Below are 24,880 nucleotides of genomic sequence, written 5' to 3'. Positions count from 1 at the left end.
GGGAAATTGCGGTGCGTAATAAATAAAAAAAACAATGAAAAACTAAAAAAAAAAGGGTAATAAATAATACAGTTTTGCAAAGCAGGACAGGAAGTGAACATCTAAATGTCCTCCAATAAGCACACAAGGTTGTTTTTTTCTTCTTTTTTAGTCAAGTCATTTAGAAAATGTAAACATGCTAGGCTATAGGCTACTAGGATCTAGCAGCTACACAAGAGATAAGCACATAATAGCACACAAGCTGGACACATGAAATACGTTTTTTTTAATTACATTTCACACTACCACATAATAAAAGTGTGGAAGTCGCTTCCTATCCGTTCCACTATTATACACGGCACAGGAGCCAAGCTTGCAGTTTTTAACAATGTTTTAATGTCCATAGAATTTCTCACAGATTTCTCTCCAGCAGGACATGACTTTTCAGCCACCTCCGTATCCTATCACCCTCCTGCTCTCGGCCGCTTACTGTTAAAGGCCTACTGAAATGCGATTTTCTTATTTAAACGGGGATAGCAGGTCCATTCTATGTGTCATACTTGATCATTTCGCGATATTGCCATATTTTTGCTGAAAGGATTTAGTAGAGAACATCGACGATAAAGTTCGCAACTTTTGGTCGCTGATAAAAAAAAGCCTTGCCTGTACCGGAAGTAGCAGACGATATGCGCGTGATGTCACATGTTGTGGAGCTCCTCACATCTGCACATTGTTTACAATCATGGCCACCAGCAGCGAGAGCGATTCGGACCGAGAAAGCGACGATTCCCCCATTAATTTGAGCGAGGATGAAAGATTTGTGGATGATGAAAGTGAGAGTGAAGGACTAGAGGGCAGTGGGAGCGATTCAGATAGGGAAGATGCTGTCAGAGGCGGATGGGACCTGATATTCAGCTGGGAATGACTAAAACAGTAAATAAACACAAGACTATATACTCTATTAGCCACAACACAACCAGGTTTATATTTAATATGCCACAAATTAATCCCGCATAACAAACACCTCCCCCCTCCCGTCCATATAACCCGCCAATACAACTCAAACACCTGCACAACACACTCAATCCCACAGCCCAAAGTACTGTTCACCTCCCCAAAGTTCATACAGCACATATATTTCCCCAAAGTTACGTACGTGACATGCACATAGCGGCACGCACGTACGGGCAAGCGATCAAATGTTTGGAAGCCGCAGCTGCATGCGTACTCACGGTACCGTGTCTGCGCATCCAACTCAAAGTCCTCCTGGTAAGAGTCTCTGTTGTCCCAGTTCTCCACAGGCCAATGGTAAAGCTTGAATGTCATCTTCCGGGAATGTAAACAATGAAACACCGGCTGTGTTATCCGGCACAACAGTCAGGGGGTGCATTCTACGGCGGGGGTGCGTTATCCGGCACAACACCTGCCGCAATACACTGCTTCCCACCTACAGCTTTCTTCTTTGCTGTCTCCATTGTTCATTGAACAAATTGCAAAAGATTCACCAACACAGATGTCCAGAATACTGTGGAATTTTGCGATGAAAACAGACGACTTAATAGCTGGCCACCATGCTGTCCCAAAATGTCCTCTACAATCCGTGACGTCACGCGCAGGCGTCATCATACCAAAACGTTTTCAGCAGGTTATTTCGCGCAAAATTTAAAATTACACTTTAGTAAGCTAAACCCGGCCGTATTGGCATGTGTTGCAATCTTAAGATCAGACTGCGTAGTCGGTAGTAGTGGGTTTTAGTAGGCCTTTAAAGACAACAGATGATTAGATTAACACGTACCACCTGTGAGATCTAATCACCTGCCAGCTGTGTCTCGCCGTCAGCACATGCCCCGCCCCTATCCGATGGTGCTCGTCCTCAGCACCATAGACAGAGGCGGTGACCTTTGCTCCTGCACGCGCGCTGGCCACACCTCCCTCCACAAAAAGTATGTTAGATTTGTGGTGATATTATATCAGATCAATATCGGTATCCACCAATACTCAAGGCTTCAATATCGGTATTGTATCGGAAGGGAAAAAGTTGTATCAATACACCCAGAGTTAAGATTCTCCTAGATTGATCAGTAGTCGCTTTTTTGAAAAACGGAAACGAGCCGGAGCGGGTCTGGATTAGGGTTGGGCGTTACACATGCCATCAATGATTGTGTAGCTTGTATTAAATGTATTCAATTTGGGAGCCACCTCTTGGCGGGCCAATTAAAATGACACCACGGGCCAAATTTGGCCTGCGGGGCTCCACTTTGTGCATAGAGTGTTCACGCCAGGGGCCGGCCCAAGCTGGCTCAAGTGGTCTTTATCAGATCCTTTTATTTGATACGGCAGAAGCCATCTTGCGCGGTGAGGGCGCAGCTCGACAGCAACATTTTGATCTGGAAGGCGTGCAGGAAAAGTGGCCTCTTGTCAAGGAAAGCGCCGTGAAGAGATGTGATGCGCAGATAGCGCCACGGTGCAAGGCAATATGTTATCGCGCGTCATCATGCAAATGAGCGCAGACCTCCTCGGGAATAACGAGATGAAACGGCCTAGTTTAAAGCGTGAAAGATTTGTATCCCGAAATTACACCGTGCTCTTGTTCTCTGAGCTCCTCATGCTGGTGACCTACTAGAGGATGACAGATTGTAAAGAAGGGTGCTTGTTTCACAGCAATTTTAGTTGTCTTTTATATTGCTTGACTTGTTTTTCCCTGGGGCCCTATTATGCAAAAGTAAATTATTAACGATGTTCACAGTAATATCTGTCCAAAGATATTGTTTATGAGCACCACTACGCCCACCGATTCTACTTTTGAAAAAAAAAAAAAAAAAAAAAAAGGCTTCACTATACATCTTATAATTATTCGGATGAGAATCCCATATTATATGATTATTTATACAATATTGTATTAAAAGTGTGTTCGCCTTATTGCTGGAACTACATGTTATTGTGTGTCTGTAGCTTTAATACTAATAACATTTGCAGTTTGTTAAATTTAGTTTTTACTAAAAAGGCTTTGCTACACATCTTAAAAATATATTTTGAGCTATGCAAACTATTCATTAATGAGCTACAGACACGGGAGATGAAAGTTTGATCATGTTGTTTTTCTTTCACGGCTATGCTAAACTAGCATGACATTAGAGATGTCAATGGCTTTTTTGCCGATTTCCGATATTGTCCAACTCTTAATTACCGATTCCGATATCAACCAATACCAATATATACAGTCGTGGAATTAAATTAAATTAATTAAATTAATTAATTATTATGCCTAATTTTGTTGTGATGCCCCGCTGGGTGCATTAAACAATGTAACAAGGTTTTCCAAAATAAATCAACTCAAGTTATGGAAAAAAAATGCCAACATGGCACTGCCATATTTATTATTGAAGTCACAAAGTGCATTATTTTTTTTAACATCCCTCAAAACAGCAGCTTGGAATTTGGGACATGCTCTCCCTGAGAGAGCATGAGGAGGTTGAGGTGGGTGGGAAAGGGGTAGCGGGGGGTGTAAATTGTAGCGTCCCGGAAGAGTTAGTGCTGCAAGGGGTTCTGGGTATTTGTTCTGTTGTGTTTATGTTGTGTTACGGTGCTGATGTTCTCCCGAAATGTGTTTGTCATTCTTGTTTGGTGTGGGTTCACAGTGTGGCGTGTATTTGTAACAGTGTTAAAGTTGTTTATACAGCCACCCTCAGTGTGACCTGTATGGCTGTTGACCAAGTATGCCTTGCATTCACTTGTGTGTGAAAAGCCGTAGATATTATGTGACTGGGCCGGCACGCAAAGGCAGTGCCTTTAAGATGTATTGGCGCTCTGTACTTCTCCCTACGTCCGTGTACACAGTGGTGTTTTAAAAGTCATAAATTTTACTTTTTGAAACCTGTACCGATAATTTTGAACCCGATACCGATAATTTCCGATATTACATTTTAAAGCATTTATCGGCCGATAATATCGTCAGTCCGATATAATCGGACATCTCTACATGACATTGCTGTTGAAGCTATGTTGGTGTCGCGCACATTATTGTCCCACTCCTTAATGTTGGTCATGATGACAAGTTCCGAGCTACCACTGCCCACCACTTTTGTAAAAATAAATAAAGGGGAAGGCTACACATCCTAAAATGCAGGCTGGAGTTCTACCCACTATCCATAGCTGTCAGCTGCAGACGTAGGAACTGTAAGTTTGATCAGTTTGTTTGTTTTCGGCGAATAGGCTAACCTTGTATGATATTAAAATGTGACTAATGTTACCACTGTAACTAACATGGCTATGTCCCCCAAAGTCCCACTCCTTATTGTTACCTCAATGTTGGTCATGATAGTCCCTCCGACCCGTCGCTAGCTACCACTACCCACCACTTTGTAAAACAAGACAAAAAAAGGAGGGGGGAAAAAGGCTTCGCTACACATCTTAAAATACAGGAGGCAGCTCTGCTATCTATCCGTAGCTGTCAGCTGCAGACGTATGACCTTTATGTTTGATCAGTTTGTTCGTTTTTAGCAAATAGCATGATGTTAAAACATGACTAATGTTAGCATGCAGCGGTGCTTCGCAATTATTTTCTGTTAAAAATAAAGAAATATAGATCAACTTATCACAAATAATTCGCTTCCTAGCAGTCCCAGTGTCAGACACGGCACAGGAGCCAAGCGTGCAGGTTTAACAAGGTTTTAATAAGAATGCTTCAACAAAAGTTTTTCTCTCCAGTACAACGTGACCTTTTAGTCACGTCCGTATCCTCTCTCTCCTCCTGCTCCCGGCCGCTTACTGTTAAGGACAACAGATGATTAGATTACCACGCACCACTTGTAAAAATCTAATCCCCTGCCAGCTGTGTCTCGCCGTCAGCACTGCCACGCCCCCGTCTGATGGTGCTCTGTCCTCAGCACCATGGACAGAGGCGGTGTCCTTTGCTCCTGCAGGCAGCGCTGGCAACATCTCCCTCCACACATTGTTTTTTTTAGTCTGTAACAGAAAGAATTTAAAGTTCATCAATTTGCCTGAAACAAAAACATATTTAAAAACAATGACAAAGTGTCGACCGACTTGAACCATTTGATACTGAAAAATACAATCGAATAAACTCAATAAATAATAATACATTCTAATTGACCAGCAATGTATAAAACAAACAAAAATGAAAAGAATGTTATTTTTAATCACAATGAATCAGGATTATTGGCTACAAAGAGCACGTTTTGTAGTGCACAACTTTTTGAAGCATGATACTGATAAAGCATATTCCCCTGGGTCACACGCCCCACTTTTTAAGAAAATCTGGCATAAAGCATCGCATAGCTATGCTAGTGTTGCTAACGTTTGTGTCCTCATGTCACCTCTATAGGCCTTAATGGCCACATGCGTGGACAGCACCTTTTAGCTCTTATTTCCAAAATTGTGTACACTACTGAATTGGGGTCTTATGCCGACATATGGACACTTATACTGCCATCCGGTGGGGTCAGAAGAGTATAACATACAATGGAATTTGGAAAAAAAAAGTGTAAAAATAAACATTTGCATGAAGTGCACGTTTGTGTACTTATGGACTAAGTACATCATATCAAAAGATGATTTTTAGTTTTTATTCTAATTAGGGTCCAATGAGCCCAAATAGCAAAGAGTAATAAAAAAAAAGCATGTAAACAAACAGCTTGGGCCTTAAGAGGTTTAATGTTACGTTGTTGTATGTGATATATGGCATCTAATAAGGACAGAAATGCAGTGCATATGTAAAAAGTACACAACATGTCATGTGTGTTTATTTATGGGCTGGACTAGCAGTAATATTCGGACCTAATGAGCCAAATTAAGGAAGGTAAAGAGAAAGAGTCTCGCGGTCCTTCAATTAGAACAAATGACAGAAGCTGAGGCCTCACGTCTCAATTACAGCTGATCCAATGATCAGCCCTAAAAGGCCTTCCTTTCATCTTCTGTTTCATCATTAGCGCCATCAGTCCAGGTCATGAGTGTCAACTCAAATGATTGTTGCATGAGACGAGTGCATGAGCAGCACATCTATAATGTCATTAAAGTGACGTAGAAGACGTGGGACTGAGTGGAAAGTGCTCATTGCTGTCTGTCACTGCAGCGTATATATACTGTACTCTCCTGCATATCCGCCAGTCTCATGACAAACTGTCTCGGCAAAAAGCCTATAATAATCACGCACACACACACACACACACACACACACACACAACACACAAACACATGCACGCACACACAAACAAAAAAAACAGTTGTTGCATATTGCTGGTCTTGTCATCCTCGTCCCGACCTGAAGACGACTTGGTAGTGTGAATGGACCGAATATGACGACAACGAGGAATCGTCGAACAAAAAGCTTTATTTGATTCAGCGAGCCTCAGAGTGGAACTGCAGCTTCCAGGAGAAGAGTGTGGGCCTGATTACTCTCCTTATGTCTTCTCGGACTACTGTCCTTAAATACCTTTTACACAAAGACAGTTACTCTTCGTTGTTTCTCGAGTTGGGGCCGGCCAGTCTGGACAGCACCCGTGCTTTGTCACTTTGCTCAATGGAGTCGGGTGACCTCCAACCCCTGATCTCTACTCCTACCGATGGGGGCTCTTACCAGATGTCGTTAATGTGTTTACACTTCCTCCTAAAATCCAACCGTTGCTATCTTTTAAGTTCCCCATTGTCCTGGGGGTAATAGCAAGCACTCCTCGTCCCGACCTGAGGACGACTTGGTGGTGTGAATGGACCATATATGACGCCAACGAGGTATCGTCGAACAAAAAGCTTTATTTAATTCAGTGAGCCTCAGACTGGAACTGCAGCTCCCAGGAGAAGTCTTCTCGGACTACTGTCTTTAAATACCTTTTACACGACGACAGTTACTCTTTGTTGTTCTCGCCTTGGCGCCGGCCAGTCTTGACTAGTATTGTCCCGATACCAATATTTTGGTACCGATACCAAAATTATTCCAGTACTTTTCGATACTTTTCTAAATAAAGGGGACCACAAAAAATTGCATTATTGGCTTTATTTTCACAACAAATCTTACGGTACGTTAAACATATGTTTCTTATTGCAAGTTTGTCATTGAATAAAATAGTGAACATACAAGACAACTTGTCTTTTAGTAGTAAGTAAGCAAACAAAGGCTCCTAATTTAGTCTGCTGACATACGCAGTAACATATTGTGTCATTTTCCAGTCTATTATTTTGTCAAAATTATTAAGGACAAGTGGTAGGAACTGAATAAATAATCTACTTGTTCATTTACTGTTAATATCTGCTTACTTTCTCTTTTAACATGTTCTATCTACACTTCTGTTAAAATGTAATAATCACTTATTCTTCTGTTGTTTGGATGCTTTACATTAGTGTTGGATGATACCACAAATTTGGGTATCAATCCGATACCAAGTAGTTACAAGCCTATAATAATCAAGCACACACACAACACACAAACATATGCACACACACAAACACACAACACACACACACAAGCAAAATATATATGTATGTATATTGCTGGTCTTGTCATCCTCGTCCCGACCTGAGGACGACTTGGTGGTGTGAATGGACCATATATGACGCCAACGAGGTATCGTCGAACAAAAAGCTTTATTTGATGTAGCGAGCCTCAGACTGGAACTGCAGCTTCCAGGAGAAGTCTTCTCGGACTACTGTCCTTAAATACCTTTTACACAAAGACAGGTACGCTTTGTTGTTCTCGCCTTGGCGCCGGCCAGTCTCGACTAGCCGATATTTCGATACTTTTCTAAATAAAGGGGACCACAAAAAATTGCATTATTGGCTTTATTTTAACAAAAAATCTTAGGGTACATTATACATATGTTTCTTATTGCAAGTTTGTCCTGTGTAAACAGAGCGATGTCCCCATTAAGTAAGCATTGCCAGAACACACACACACACACACACACACACACACACACACACACACACACACACACACACACACACACACACACACACATACACACACACACACACACAAGAGTGTTTTGCCCACAGAGCAGTAAACAGCATGTCCCCGTAAAGCGATTACATTTGGCAGCAAGCACATTGAGGTGTGCGTACACAGAGTGTCAGCGCTCGACTGATTATGTCTGCTCGTGTGAAATCCTTAGCAGAGGTCTCCTACAGCCGCGTGCAAGGCGGTATGTAAAAAATGTACACAGGGTGACAGGAATCGTGCGCTCATCCCACTAGACTCTTTTGAAGAATCCATCATTCCGAGACCTCCTGGAGGTGATCAAGCCAAGGTTTTTGTCGCTATGCGCGAGACACGGGGCGCATTTTGATGGGGTTCAGGGTGTGGCGTGCAGGCTGCAGGCGCAATATCCATCGGATTAGTGGCCCGTAGGATCGGCTGCTGATGGGCGATAAGGGCGGTTTGATCACAATGGCCGCATATCGCCAACACCGCTGCCAAGAAAACATGATTTTCACCTGCATCCCCCGTGTGAGGCCTCGGATGCTCTCAAGGGGAACAGGCTTATCTCGTTTAGCAGTGACACGGAACACGCCATTATTCCGACGCGTCGCCATGACACCTTACATGAAGTGAAAATGGAACAAAATGCTGCATTCGTCTTTTATAACAGTTTGTCTTCTTAATAATAATAATAATAATAATAGATTTTATTTGTAAAAAGCACTTTACATTGAGCAAACAACCTCAAAGTGCTACAGTGTATTAAAAAAAAGATAATAAAAATAAATACAAATAAAAACTAGATCAGCCTAATAGCTAGAACTGGTATGCATATATCTATAAAAAGTTTTTTATTTTTTTTAAAGAAGGGTTTTTAAGCCTTTTTTAAAAGCATCCACAGTCTGTGGTGCCCTCAGGTGGTCAGGGAGAGCGTTCCACAGACTGGGAGCGGCGGAGCAGAAAGCCCGGTCTCCCATTGTTCGTAGCTTTGTCCTCGGAGGTTGGAGGAGGTTAGCCTGTCCGGAGCGGAGGTGTCGTATGGAGGATTTGGGGGTGAGTAGTTCTTTGAGGTAGAGGGGGGCATTTCCTTGGAGGCACTGATGGGTTAGTAAGGGGACTTTGTATTTAATCCTAAGTGGAACAGGAAGCCAGTGAAGGGATTTGAGAATTGGCGTGATATGGTCGTATTTCCGCACTTCTTCAGGCATGCGTTTGTGTCCCAATACTTTTGTCCACATGGTGTAAATTTGTGTGTTTTGTTACTTTTAAAGATGTCTTTTTTAATACAAACACACGGCAAGGTTTTGAATTATTGCTCTAAAACTGATGTCAAAGATCTTCTATATCAGTGGTTCTCTTACTTTTTTCACTACCTCAAAAAAATACCTGGCTCTCCAAGTACTACCTAAATTGCCAACATTAAAATACAGTAGCGTAGTAGGCCTAAGTATTCATTAAAAATCGAGACAGAGGTTTTATTTAACAAGTATCTTTGATATTTTTGTCCACTGTAACAATACACACAGTTTGAACAGTAACACTATGTTTGAAAATAAAACACTGTACTTTAATCAAGTGATTCTTTGGCATACACTAGATGCAGCCCTCGTACCACTAGTGGTACACGTACCACAGTTTGAGAATCCCTGCTCTATATGACAGGAGAGTTCTGTTTGTTTTAGATTTCCACAATAAACTCACAAATCAAAGATCCTCTATATCAGTGGTTCTCTTACTTTTTTCACTTCCTCAAAAAAATACCTGGCTCTCCAGGTACTACCTAAATTACCAATCATTAAAATACAGTAGCGTAGTAGGCCTAAGTATTCATTAAAAATCGAGACCGAGGTTTTCTTTAACAAGTATGTTTGATATTTTTGTCCACTGTAACAATCATCATCATCGGCGGTCACTCGAACGAGTATGACGATCCTCCTGGTAGGGGTGTATCCCTTTACGGAGGATGCCTGTGCGTGACTTAGTTTAACGTGGGGAGACTGGTGCACAGACAGTCACCACACGATCCTTGACAGAATCGGGTCAGGGTCCAGTGGCATGGAGTCCCAAGACGACTGGGGACCCTTTTCTGCTGCGGCCTTCTTCCGCCATCGCAGCCGTCGTGGTAGTTCTTAAATCTGCCGTCTTCCGCCTGCTCCGCCGTTGAGGTCTTCACCGTATCCCTGGCTAGGGGGCAATCAGGTACTAGGCCTTTGCCAAGGGCCACCTGGGGTAATAGTAGTAAAGGGGTTAACCTCCTAGTGCCCCAAGACCCCATAGAGGAGCCTCCACTGCCGGATGCATTTTAACGTCATGCCCAGGACAGACAGTTTGAACAGTAACACTGTGTTCGAATATGGGAACATAAAACACTGTACTTTAATCAAGTGATTATTTGGCGTACCACTAGATGCAGCCCGCGTACCACTAGTGGTACACATACCTGCAGTTTTAAAGATCTACTACAAAGGCAATAGTCAAACATATTTGCTGTTTTTAGGCATCTAGTGCAAAAGCAGCCATTAAAGCTGTTCTATATATCAGGACCACTCTGCTGTTTTTTAGGACCTACAGCAAAAATGCTTGTATATTAAAGGAGTGCTTTGTCATTTTTAAGAAACTAACTGCTGCTTTTAGAATCCAAAACGGGGTTTTCTGCTGTTTTTAGGAATCTGCTGCCAAGACCGGTGTGCTGTGTTGACGTGTGATGATCCTGAAAGATTGTTGATGTTTTTTGTGTGCAGCTGCAGAGGTTGAAGCGCTCGCTGTCCTTCATGCGCAGCAAGAGCGTGGAGAACTTCTTCCAAAGATCCTACAGCGACGCTCGCCTCCCCCCGGAATTTATCACGGACCCGCCTCCGCCCTCGCCGCCGCCGGGCTCGCCCCTGGTGGGCGAGGTCTGCTCTCCGTCTCGCTCGCCGTCCATCAGCCCCAACCCTTCCATCTCGTCGCACTCTCCGTCCCTCAGCTTGTCCCCGTCGTTGTCCTCCAAGCCGGTCCAGACTCAGATCACACACTGCTTCCAGGACCACGTCTTTCGCAAGACCACCAGCTGCCAGCTCTGCAAGAACATGATCGTAGGTCAGCGTCCTCTCTGCTTACTTCCTCATACTTACAGTACACACATCATTTATTACTTACATACTTTGTTCTTCACTTCCACACACACATTATTATGTAGTATTCAATTGCTAACACATACCAATTTACTTACATAAGTGTATACTCACTTTCATACTAAGCTAATTGACTTACATACATCATTACTTATACATTATTGTATACATACCAATTTACTTTCATATTTACTTACATAAATATACACTCACTTTCATACTTAGTTAATTGACTTACATACATCATTACTTATACATTATTGTATACATACCAATTTACTTTCATATTTACTTACATAAATATACACTCACTTTCATACTTACTGGTAGTTAATTGACTTACATACATCATTACTTATATTTTATTGTATACATACCAATTTACTTTCATATTTACTTAAGTAAATATATATTCACTTTCATACTAAGCTAATTGACTTACATACATCATTACTTGTATATTATTGTATAAATACCAATTTACTTTCATATTTACTTACGTAAATATATACTCACTTTCATATTAAGTTAATTGACTTACATACATCATTACTTATACATTATTGTGTACATACTAATTCACTTTCATATTTACTTACATAAATATATACTCACTTTCATACTAAGTTAATTGACTTACATACATCCTTACTTATATGTTATTGTATACATACCAATTTACTTTCATATTTACTTACATAAATATATACTCACTTTCATATTAAGTTAATTGACTTACATACATCATTACTTATATTTTATTGTATACGTACCAATTTACTTTCATATTTACTTACATAAATATATACTCACTTTCATACTTAGTTCATTGACTTACATACATCATTACTTATATATTATTGTATACACACCAATTTACTTTCATACTTACTTATGTAAATATATACTCACTTTCATATTAAGTTAATTTACTTACATCATTACTTATACATAATTGCGTACTTTCTAATTTACTTTCATATTTTCTTACATAAATATATACTCACTTTCATATTAAGTTAATTTACTTACATACATCATTACTTATACATTATTGCGTACTTTCTAATTTACTTTCATATTTTCTTACATAAATATATACTCACTTTCATATTAAGTTAATTGATTTACATACATTATTACTTGTATTGTAAACATACCAAATTACTTTCATATTTACTTATGTAAATATATACTCACTTTCATACTAAGTTAAGTGACTTACATACATCATGACTTATACATTATTGTATACGTACCAATTTACTTTCATATTTTCTTACGTAAATATGCACTCACTTTCATACTTAGTTAATTGACTTACATACATCATTACTTATACTTTATTGTATACATACCAATTTACTTTCATATTTACTTAAGTAAATATATATTCACTTTCATACTAAGCTAATTGACTTACATACATCATTACTTGTATATTATTGTATAAATACCAATTTACTTTCATATTTACTTACGTAAATATATACTCACTTTCATATTAAGTTAATTGACTTACATACATCATTACTTATACATTATTGTGTACATACTAATTCACTTTCATATTTACTTACATAAATATATACTCACTTTCATACTAAGTTAATTGACTTACCGGTACATACATCCTTACTTATATTTTATTGTATACATACCAATTTACTTTCATATTTACTTACATAAATATATACTCACTTTCATATTAAGTTAATTGACTTACATACATCATTACTTATATTTTATTGTATACATACCAATTTACTTTCATATTTACTTACATAAATATATACTCACTTTCATACTTAGTTCATTGACTTACATACATCATTACTTATATATTATTGTATACACACCAATTTACTTTCATACTTACTTACGTAAATATATACTCACTTTCATATTAAGTTAATTTACTTACATCATTACTTATACATAATTGCGTACTTTGTAATTTAATTTCATATTTTCTTACATAAATATATACTCACTTTCATATTAAGTTAATTTACTTACATACATCATTACTTATACATTATTGCGTACTTTCTAATTTACTTTCATATTTTCTTACATAAATATATACTCACTTTCATATTAAGTTAATTGACTTACATACATCATTACTTGTATTGTAAACATACCAAATTACTTTCATATTTACTTATGTAAATATATACTCACTTTCATACTAAGTTAAGTGACTTACATACATCATGACTTATACATTATTGTATACGTACCAATTTACTTTCATATTTTCTTACGTAAATATGTACTCACTTTCATACTAAGTTAATTGACTTACATACATCATTACTTATATTTTATTGTATACATACCAATTTACTTTCATATTTACTTAAGTAAATATATACTCACTTTCATACTAAGCTAATTGACTTACATACATCATTACTTGTATATTATTGTATAAATACCAATTTACTTTCATATTTACTTAAGTAAATATATACTCACTTTCATATTAAGTTAATTGACTTACATACATCATTACTTATACATTATTGTGTACATACTAATTCACTTTCAAATTTACTTACATAAATATAGACTCACTTTCATACTAAGTTAAGTGACTTCCATACATCATTACTTATACATTATTGTATACATACTAGAGATGCGCGGTTTGCGGGCACAACCGCGGAGTCCGCGGATTATCCGCGGATCGGGCGGATGAAATTAAAAAAAATTAGATTTTATCCGCGGGTCGGGTCGGGTCGGGTGGTTCAAATAAAAAAAAATTAGATTTTAAATAGATTCAGGCGGGTGGCAGTTAAACCAATTCGGAAATATATATACATAGTTAAATGTTGTTACCCACATACGAAAAACGAGCAGGCACCTGCAGCATATGCCACAACAGAAGAAAAAAAAAAAAAGAGATGGACACTTTTACGGAGCGGAGAAGGGACCGAGGCCCCTTCCCCCGAGAGGGCCCCACCGGGAGCCGTAGCTGAGGCGATCCGCGACAAGGGCCCGACGCACGTCCAGGGTCACCACCGCGCCCACCGCACCGACACCCCGCCTCGTCTGCCTTCGCTGCGGCCGGCGTCACGCGCAGCAGGTAAGCAGCTTACCTGCCCGCCACCCCCGTGGCCGGGGGCTCGTAACAGGGGTCACTCCGCGCGCTCCGCCCGCGCAGTTTACCTGCCCGCCACCCCTGTTGCCGGGGGCGCGTAACAGGGGTCACTCCGCGCGCAGTGCGCTCACGAAAGGGGTGGGGCTCACCCTGGTTGATATAGACAGCAGCTAGGACGGTGGCCATGGAAGTTGGAACCCGCTAAGGAGTGTGTAACAACCCACCTGCCGAATCAACTAGCCCTGAAAATGGATGGCGCTGGAGCGTCGGGCCCATATACCCGGCCGTCGCCAGCAGCGAGATGCGCTTGGAGGTGCGCTCAGCGCAGCTCCCATATGATTGCGCACTGGTGTGCGTCTGGGTCGTGACAGCGTGGCACGCGAATGTCTGTACTGCATTGGATCAGTCTCCTTTCTTTAACAGGCAAAAGCTTTATAACCTCACTAATGCCTTGCATCGTCTATATTAGATATATAACAACGGGCGGGTGCGGGCGGATGGCGGGCGGATGCGGTTCTGATCAAATGTTAGATCGGGTGGATTGCGGATAGTTGACGACTTTCTGATGCGGTTGCGGATGAAATAATTGCCTATCCGCGCATCTCTAATACATACCAATTTACTTTCATATTTACTTATGTAAATATATACTCACTTTCATACTAAGTCAATTGACTTACATTCTGGTTAAAACCCAATATTGACTTTCTGATATGGTATATTATTGCATATATACCAATTTACTTACATATTTACTTACATAAATACATACTCACTTTCATACTTAGTCATTTGACTTACTTAACACTGATTAAAACTTAAGTATCGACTTCCTTATAGAGTATATTATTGCATACATAACAATCATACCAAAGACTATAAAAATGGGACCCATTACCTCCCTGCTTGGCACTCAGCATCAAGGGTTGGAATTGGGGGTTAAATCACCAAAAATGATTGCCGGGCGCGGCCACCGCTGCTGCTCACTGCTCCCCTCACCTCCCAGGGGGTGTTCAAGGGTGATGGGTCAAATGCAGAGAATAATTTCGCCACACCAAGTGTGTCTGTGACAATCATTGGTACTTTAACTTTATATACTTACATATTTACTTACATAAATAGATACTTGTTGATTTACTTACCTACATAATTATTAAACTAAACTAAGTACTGACTTTCTTCAATTCTATATAATGGTGTACTTACCAATGTACATATATATTTACAAAAATACTTACATACATACTTTTATACTTCGTCATAACACTGATTAAAACAAAGTATTGACTTCCTTATATAGTATGTAATTGCATACATGATACCAATATACTTGTATTACTTATAAATACAAACATACTTTCATACTTAGTCAATGAACGTAAATACATAATTACTTATTAAAACTAAGTATTGACTTCCTTATGTAGCATATTATCGCATACATACCAATATACTTACATATATACTTATAAATACATACTCATGTCCATACTTAGCCAACTGACTTACATATATAACTACTAGAGATGCGCGGATAGGCAATTATTTCATCCGCAACCGCATCAGAAAGTCGTCAACCATCCGCCATCCACCCGATGTAACATTTGATCAGAACCGCACCCGCCCGCCATCCGCCCGCACCCGCCCGTTGTTATATATCTAATATAGACGATGCAAGGCATTAGTGAGGCATACCTGCCAACTACTCCGGTTTTCCCGTAATTCGTACGGTTTTCATCAACCTATTCCGGGTTACGGTTGCAGTGATAAAAAATACGGTTTTTCATTAATTAAAAAAAAAAAGGGTGAAAACTACGCGAATTGCACCTTGTGCAGACAAGATTTTTCGATCGGACACGGAGGAATTAGCGACGTAAAAGACCATGTTGGGACAAAAAAACACAAGTCTAATGCCGTTGCTAGCGATACAAGTGGAAAACTTTCAACGTTTTTCGTCGCCCAAACAGATTCTTTGGATGTGATAAATGCCGAAGTTTTATTTACGGAGGCAATAATTGAGCATGGACTTCCAATCGCACTGGCTGATCACATGGGACAGTTAAATGTTTGTAATGCAACCTTTAAAAATCATTACGCGGTGATCGCGGTCCCAAAAATAAACTTTTCTTGCATGATAATGTCCAGAAAAACTCGCTTTATATTACTATAGAGTCCTTTTAACGAATGAGTTTGATGGTTTATCACAAACCTTAAATGAAAGAAGTCCTTTGTTCTCCTGCACCATGCATGCGCTTTGGCCTTGCTTCGTGTTTGGTGCGCAATCCTGTCGGCTGTATTTCACAGCACGTCTTTGACAACTTGAAGTGGCATAAAACATTTAAAACAAAGGGGTTATAGGAACAATCACTTTCAGTGTTTTATGCCACTTCAAGTTGTCAAAGACGGTATGCTGGTGCCCGACTGCCACAAGTGGAACAAACATTTGAAACAAAGGGGTTATAGGAACAATCACTTTCAGTGTTTTATGCCACTTCAAGTAAACTTATCATAAAGTTACCATATCATTTTTGCAGTATGATCAATCTGATAGAATAAATTTGGATTTTAGCCACAAAAAGGTAATGACACCAATGTTATCTATTGGAATTGTTTAGTACTGTTATACTGTTAAAAGTGTTTATACTATTTATGCTTTCAAGTCCAAGTTGAAGAAATCTTGTTAAATGTTGACAGCATAACTACCAAAATACAGAAGTATGTCCTTAATATTTTTGCAGTGCTATTTCTGTTGAAAAGTTAAAATGATTACATTAGAGATGTGATGTGCCACTTTTCAAGTGTCTGATGGCTTAAATTAATTTTCATAAATTTTTCATATTTTGAATTCTTTTGAAAGGCTTACAAAAAAACTACATTTGAATTGTAATTCCATGCTATTGACAGGACTATTAATTTTAATTAAGTTAGCTTACCATGTTTACAGTATGATAATTGTGATAGAAATGTGAATTTTAGGCACAGAATATTTTTTTTACAATTGAACAAGGCAGTAGATTATACAAGCTTGGACAGAAAGTTAATAATGACACCAATTTTTTTTTTAATGGAATTGTTTAGTACTGTTTTACCATTTGTTTACTGTAAAAAGTGTTTATACTGTTTATACTTTCAATTAACAAATTGAAGTCTTGTGAAAGGTTGACAGGATAACTGGCATTAACTGTCAAAATAATTTCAAACTATTGAAGTTAGTTTACAGAATAAACATGTCAATCAACCCATATGATTTTTGCTGTAATATTTTTGTTTTGAAAAGTCACTGTGACTGATAGAAAAGTGATGGTTTTAGCAACATTTTAACCTGTCTGAATGCTAATAATCATTTTGCGTCGGGGGGCGAAGCCCTGAACCCTCCACCAGGACTTTGTCCTGGACCTACCGGGGCCTGCGGCCCTTGGACCCTGGCTACTAGGTTTTTCTGATTTCAGCGTGCCACGCTGTCACGACCCAGACGCACACCAGTGCGCAATCATATGGGAGCCGCGCTGAGCGCACCTCCAAGCGCGTCTCGCTGCCGGCGACGGCCGGGTATGGGCCCGACGCTCCAGCGCCATCCATTTTCAGGGCTAGTTGATTCGGCAGGTGGGTTGTTACACACTCCTTAGCGGGTTCCGACTTCCATGGCCACCGTCCTGCTCTCTATATCAACCAGGGTGAGCCCCACCCCTTTCGTGAGCGCACTGCGCGCGGAGTGACCTCTGTTACGCGCCCCCGGCAACAGGGGTGGCGGGCAGGTAAGCTGCGCGGGCGGAGCGCGCGGAGTGACCCCTGTTACGAGCCCCCGGCCACAGGGGTGGCGGGCAGGTAAGCTGCTTACCTGCTGCGCGTGACGCCGGCCGCGGCGAAGGCGGACGAGGCGGGGTGTCGGTGCGGTGGGCGCGGTGGTGACCCTGGACGTGCGTCGGGCCCTTCTCGCGGATCGCCTCAGCTACGGCTCCCGGTGGGGCCCTCTCGGGGGAAGGGGCCTCGGTCCCTTCTCCGCTCCGTAAAAGTGTCCATCTCTTTTTTTTTTTTCTTCTGTTGTGGCATATGCTGCAGGTGCCTGCTCGTTTTTCGTATGTGGGTAACAACATTTAACTATGTATATATATTTCCGAATTGGTTTAACTGCCACCCGCCTGAATCTATTTAAAATCTAATTTTTTTTAATTTGAACCACCCGACCCGACCCGACCCGAGGATAAAATCTAATTTTTTAAAATTTCATCCGCCCGATCCGCGGAAAATCCGCGGACTCCGCGGTTGTGCCCGCAAACCGCGCATCTCTAATAACTACTAATTAAAACTAAGTATTGACTTCAATATATAGTACCGGTATATAGTTGATACATATTTACTTACATAAATAAATACATACTTCCTTACTTAGTCAATTGACTTACATACAAAACACTGATTAAAACTAAGTATTGACTTCCTCACAGAATATTATTGCGTACATACCAATATACTTGCATTTTTATTCTTATAAATACATACTCGTTTTCATACCTAGTCAATTGACTTACATATATAACTACTGATTAAAACTAAGTTTTGGCTTACTTACATAATACCAGTATATTATTGCGTACATACCAATATACTATCAATCAATCAATCATCAATCAATCAATCAATGTTTATTTATATAGCCCTAAATCACAAGTGTCTCAAAGGGCTGCACAAGCCACAACGACATCCTCGGTATAGCCCACATAAGGGCAAGGAAAAACTCACCCCAGTGGGACGTCGATGTGAATGACTATGAGAAACCTTGGAGAGGACCGCATATGTGGGTAACCCCCCCCCTCTAGGGAGACCGAATGCAATGGATGTCGAGTGGGTCTAACATAATATTGTGAGAGTCCAGTCCATAGTGGATCCAGCATAACAGTAAGAGTCCAGTCCACAGTGGGGTCAGCAGGAAACCATCCCGAGCGGAGACGGGTCAGCAGCGCAGAGATGTTCCCAACCGATATACAGGCGAGCGGTCCACCCCGGGTCCCGACCCCGGACAGCCAGCACCCCATCCATGGCCACCGGATCTGAGTGTCTCCCCTTCCACAAGGGATAGGGGGGAGCAGAGGAGAAAAGAAAAGAAACGGCAGATCAACTGGTCTAAAAAAAGGGGGGCTATTCAAAGGCTAGAGTATACAAATGAGTTTTGAGATGGGACTTAAATGTTTCTACTGAGGTAGCATCTCTAACTGTTACCGGGAGGGCATTCCATAGTGCTGGAGCCCGAATAGAAAACGCTCTACAGCCCGCAGACTTTTTTTGGGCTCTGGGAATCACTAATAAGCCGGAGTTCTTTGAACGCAGATTTCTTGCCGGGACATATGGTCAGGTCCGGCCCTAACCAATCTGGCGCCCTAGGCAAGATTTTAGGTGGCGCCCCCCCACATCGGCAGTGAAGTGTATATACTCACAAGAAACCGAATAGCTTTGTCTTTGACCTTTTTTTTTTTTTACTTACAACTATACCTAATATATAAAGGGGTGGACAAGTGACTATTACCTGCAGGGCAAACATTAGCTAACCAGAAGGCAATAACAATGTAAACAAAAAACACCTGCTTAAAAGATCTAATACAAATGTCCCTGAGGAATGTAAGGTGAGTACTGTAATTACCTAACGTTACATTATTATTTTCCATAACAATTTAGCCCCCTCCACAATATTAACCCGACGTTAAAACAGAACTAGCTATTTATTGATTAGCAATTGCCGAATCATGTAACATTAGCTTAATGCTAAAAAGCCAGGTTACTATCACATTCTGTAACAGACAAATAATTTCATGTAGGCTAACGTTACCTACCTGCTATCTCTGTCTTTTCTCGTTTCTACTCCTCTTCTTTTCTCTTTTTTCTTCCCTGGGCACCTGACAGTTTTGGCCGTTTTGACATCTTGTGTTGATTTTTTGATGTGGTGACGTCCAAAAAGAGTCATGATACGGGAAGGGAGGGGGCGCACCGTGCGGGGGAAAGGGGGGGGTGGCGTAATGTTGTAACAAATAATATTTCTATTAAATAGGCTTTACTTTGCATTTTAATTAACGTGGGATTATTTTTTGTATTTAGAAATAATAATACCAACTTTTATTTATTTATTTATTTTTTTTCTCCAACATTTGTGGCACTGGCGTGGCACCCCCTGATGGACGGCGCCCTTAGCATTTGCCTATACAGCCTATGCCACGGGCCGGCCCTGCATATGGTACAATACAATCGGCAAGATAGGCTGGAGCTAGACCGTGTAGTATTTTATACGTAAGTAGTAAAACCTTAAAGTCGCATCTTAAGTGCACAGGAAGCCAGTGCAGGTGAGCCAGTATAGGCGTAATATGATCAAACTTTCTTGTTCTTGTCAAAAGTCTAGCAGCCGCATTTTGTACCAACTGTAATCTTTTAATGCTAGACATAGGGAGACCCGAAAATAATACGTTACAGTAATCGAGACGAGACGTAACGAACGCATGAATAATGATCTCAGCGTCACTAGCGGACAAAATGGAACGAATTTTAGCGATATTACGGAGATGAAAGAAGGCCGTTTTAGTAACACTCTTAATGTGTGACTCAAAGGAGAGAGTTGGGTTGAAGATAATACCCAGATTCTTTACTGAGTCGCTTTGTGTAATTGTTTGGTTGTCAAATGTTAAGGTGGTATTATCAAATAAATGTCGGTGTTTAGCAGGACCGATAATCAGCATTTCCGTTTTCTTAGTGTTGAGTTGCAAGAAGTTAGCGGACATCCATTGTTTAATTTCATTAAGACACGCCTCCAGCTGACTACAATCCGGCGTGTTGGTCAGCTTTAGGGGCATGTAGAGTTGGGTGTCATCAGCATAGCAATGAAAGCTAACACCGTATTTGCGTATGATGTCGCCTAGCGGCAACATGTAAATACTAAAGAGTGCAGGGCCAAGAACCGAACCTTGGGGGACTCCGCACGTTACCTTAACATAGTCCGAGGTCACATTGTTATGGGAGACGCACTGCATCCTGTCAGTAAGATAAGAGTTAAACCACGACAAGGCTAAGTCTGACATACCAATACGTGTTTTGATACGCTCTAATAAAATGTTATGATCGACGGTATCGAAAGCAGCGCTAAGATCAAGAAGCAGCAACATAGATGACGCATCAGAATCCATCGTTAGCAGTAGATCATTAGTCATTTTTGCGAGGGCTGTCTCCGTAGAGTGATTTGCCCTGAAACCGGATTGAAAAGGTTCACAGAGATTGTCAGACATTAAGTGTTCATTTAGCTGCTGTGCGACCATTTTTTCGAGGATTTTCGAGATAAACGGAAGGTGGGACACCGGCCAGTAGTTTACCATGAGGTCAGGATCGAGGTTAGGTCTTTTGAGCAAAGGATGAATAACCGCTTTTTTGAATGCTAGTGGAACAGTGCCAGAGGAAAGTGATAAGTTTATAATATTTAGCACTGATGGACCTAATAATACAAAAAGCTCCTTAATAAGTTTCCCAGGAAATGGGTCAAGTAAACATGTTGTTTGTTTTGTCCCATTGACACATCTTAACAATTCCTCTAGTGTTATTTCATCAAAGAGAGAGAAACTATTTTGGAGGGCGGTATCCTTCGTAGATACAGTCGTATCTGTGTTAATAGAACCCAGTTGTAGCTGCGATGCATTGTCTTTAATCTCCTTTCTAATGAGTTCAATTTTCTTATTAAAGAAATTCATAAAATCATCTGCTGAGTGGGTGGAGCTACTGGGAGGAGTCCCTTGTTGGGTTAGCGATGCTACTGTACTAAACAAAAATTTTGGATCATTTTTGTTGAGGTGGATGAGATTTGAGTAATATTTAGCTTTAGCTAGGGTAAGCATGTGTTTATAAGTTATTAAACTATCACTCCATGCTTGATGGAAAACCTCAAGTTTAGTAGCGCGCCATTTGCGTTCCAGCTTTCTACATGATAATTTATGGGCTCTAGTTTCTTCTGTAAACCATGGGGTGCGCCTTTTAGGGGCTCTTTTAAGCTTTAGCGGTGCTATACTATCAATGGTGTCGCGCAGGGCGTCGTTAAAGTTGTTAGTGAGGTTATCAATAGAGCCGACATAATTTGGGAATGGTGCCATTACCGAAGGTAGTAGGCCAGCAAGAGTCATCGTTGTGGCAGCATTAATGTTGCGGCTGCTATAGTAGTTATTATTATTAGTTTGTTGACAATGAGTCAGAACTTCAAATTTTATAAGGTAATGATCGGACATTACTTTAGTATACGGGAGTATAGTAACTTTGGAGGTGGTGACACCCCTGACCAGCACTAGATCTATCGTATTTCCGTTGCGATGCGTAGGTTCATTTATTATTTGTGTAAGACCACAGCTATCAATTATAGTCTGGAGCGCCATGCACTGAGGGTCCGATGGGGTATTCATATGGATATTAAAGTCCCCCATTATGATTATATTGTCGGCGTGCGTCACTAAATCAGCAACGAACTCTGAAAATTCACTGATGAAGTCCGAATTGGGTCCTGGGGGGCGGTAGATTACAGCCAGGTGGAGAGGCAGCGGTGTGACAAACCTCATAGTAAGCATCTCAAACGAGTTATATTTATTATTTAGGTTCGGGGTAAGATTAAAGTTTTTATTGTGTATGAGTGCAACTCCCCCACCCCTTTTAATGGGACGGGCAATATGCGCTCCCGCATAGCCAGGAGGAGACGCCTCACCCAGCGCAAAGAAATCGTCTGGTTTGAGCCAGGTCTCGGCGAGACCAATAACGTCAAGATTATTGTCTCTAATGACCTCATTAACTAATAACGTTTTGGAAGATAATGATCTTATGTTTAAGAAGCCCATATTATAGGTAGTGGGCTGTTTTGAGGAGTTTTTGTTGAAATTATCCGTAGTAGCAATATTAATAATGTTGTGTTTATTATGTGTAGTGCACTTTAAATAATTTCGACCATATCTAGGAATTGATATGACGGGAATTTTCCGATTGTTTGCTTGATGTTGTGATAAACTGAACGCATCATAACTTGCCACCTCAGTAGAGTGCATGTCTACTTCTGACACAGAAAAAACATTTTTTGAGTTGTGTATTGTTCTAAAATAGTTGCTATGTGTGCAGGTATTATCCAGCCTGGCACTGGCTAGTTCTATTTTAACAAACTTGTCACCCGGACTAGCGCTTCTTTGAGGATTAGCCTTTCGCTTTGTTGTTAGCCCCGCTCGGCATCCCCGCTTCTGCTTCCGCTCACACCGCTTACGTGTCTTCCGTTGACGGTCCTCGCTGGCACTTGACTCCGCTGCTTTCGAGGCCGCTGGATGTAGCCGGCGAAGAATCCCCATGCTAGCGAGGAGGTCGAAAGTACCCGCATCTTTCAGCCTATAACGGCCCGATCTATCCACATCCAGAATCGTCTGTCGGTCGTATCTGATCACAAAGTGTCCACGCTGTGAGCCAGCCATGCAATAGACAGAATTGACGGGTATTTTTGCCAAATCGCTCTACACTTCCAAGGGGTGTAACGGTACGTGTATTTGTATTGAACCGTTTCGGTACGGGGGGTTCGGTTCGGTTCGGAGGTGTACCGAATGAGTTTCCACACGAACATATTAAGCTAAGCTAAAGTCTTAACAAGCTGCTCCATGTCCTTCTGCCTGTCTCTGTCAGTACACAGCACCCAGCATTGTCCCACCCACACAACCATCTGATTGGTTACATACAGAGCGGTAACAGCCAATCAGCAGTGCGTATTCAGAGCGCATGTAGTCAGTGCTTAGCGTTTAGCAGGTAATCATCAGGCTGCGGATTCTCCCCAAATGATAATAAACACCTCCCAGTCAACTACTAGTAACATCACTATGAGCCCGTTGACCTTCTAGAAATATAAACTGCAGCTCAGCTTGCTCGCAGTCCTGGCTTGAGGTGAAGGCTAATTCGCTTTTAGTGTAACGTTAGCTCATTTTGCGGTGTGTGTGTGTGTGTGTGTGTGTGTGTGTGTGTGTGTGTGTGTGTGTGTGTGTGTGTGTGTGTGTGTGTGTGTGTGTGTGTGTGTGTGTGTGTGTGTGTGTTACGGACAGCAAAGCCCTGTCTGTCTGTTATTTCACTTTACCTTTTTCTGTGTTGATTGAGCTGTGTTAAAGCAGCAAAAAAGGACATTATGTTAAATGAAGAGTTTCTGTCTCTGATAGTTGATATAATAATGTAACTGCATCATTAAGCCTACATGAACTCCATGTTGTTCAGGGATGAATAGTCTCTCCTATTGCTATTGTACTATTTTTTCAGCTATAGTTACATTAATAATTAGTAATGGAGCAGCCTAGTTTTGAATGGCAGGGTCCCTGCTATCACATGTTGATAAAAATATAACATATACATAATAAAAATCAACTACAGGCTTCCCAAATGCTGTAATAAATTCAGCATGATGAGTTGACTTGAAACTGTTTAATGTTGCACTTTTTATATGTCGAAGAAAAGTTTTGTCATTTTATTTAATCTGAGCAACAACTTGAGGCAGTTTAATGTTGATTAACGTGGGCAGAATTATAATAGTGTTCCCAATGTTAAAAGGATAAAGCCATTGTTTACAAATTTGGTAAATAAATAACCAAAAAATTTATATTTTGTTGTTTTCTTACTGTACCGAAAATGAACCGAACCGTGACCTCTAAACCGGGGTACGTACCGAACCGAAATTTTTGTGTACCGTTACACCCCTACAATATACATATATAATTACTAACATAAATT

At 40.6% G+C, this 24,880-nt stretch overlaps 1 protein-coding gene across 2 annotated transcripts in view; it reads left to right on the top strand.

Moving 5' to 3' along the window:
* LOC133620399 (SH3 and cysteine-rich domain-containing protein 2-like) overlaps positions 1 to 24,880 on the top strand; it is an 88,545-nt gene that overhangs the window by 16,276 nt on the left and 47,389 nt on the right. For both annotated transcript variants that reach the window (XM_061981876.1, XM_061981875.1), the window contains exon 2: positions 10,651 to 10,987. In XM_061981876.1, coding sequence (XP_061837860.1) covers positions 10,651 to 10,987 — 337 coding nt within the window. The remainder of the gene's footprint in view (positions 1 to 10,650; positions 10,988 to 24,880) is intronic.

The sequence above is a fragment of the Nerophis lumbriciformis genome, linkage group LG24 (assembly GCF_033978685.3).
Source record: "Nerophis lumbriciformis linkage group LG24, RoL_Nlum_v2.1, whole genome shotgun sequence".
In the NCBI taxonomy this organism is placed as follows: Eukaryota; Metazoa; Chordata; class Actinopteri; order Syngnathiformes; family Syngnathidae; genus Nerophis; species Nerophis lumbriciformis.
This window is presented reverse-complemented; position numbering and strand designations above follow the sequence as displayed.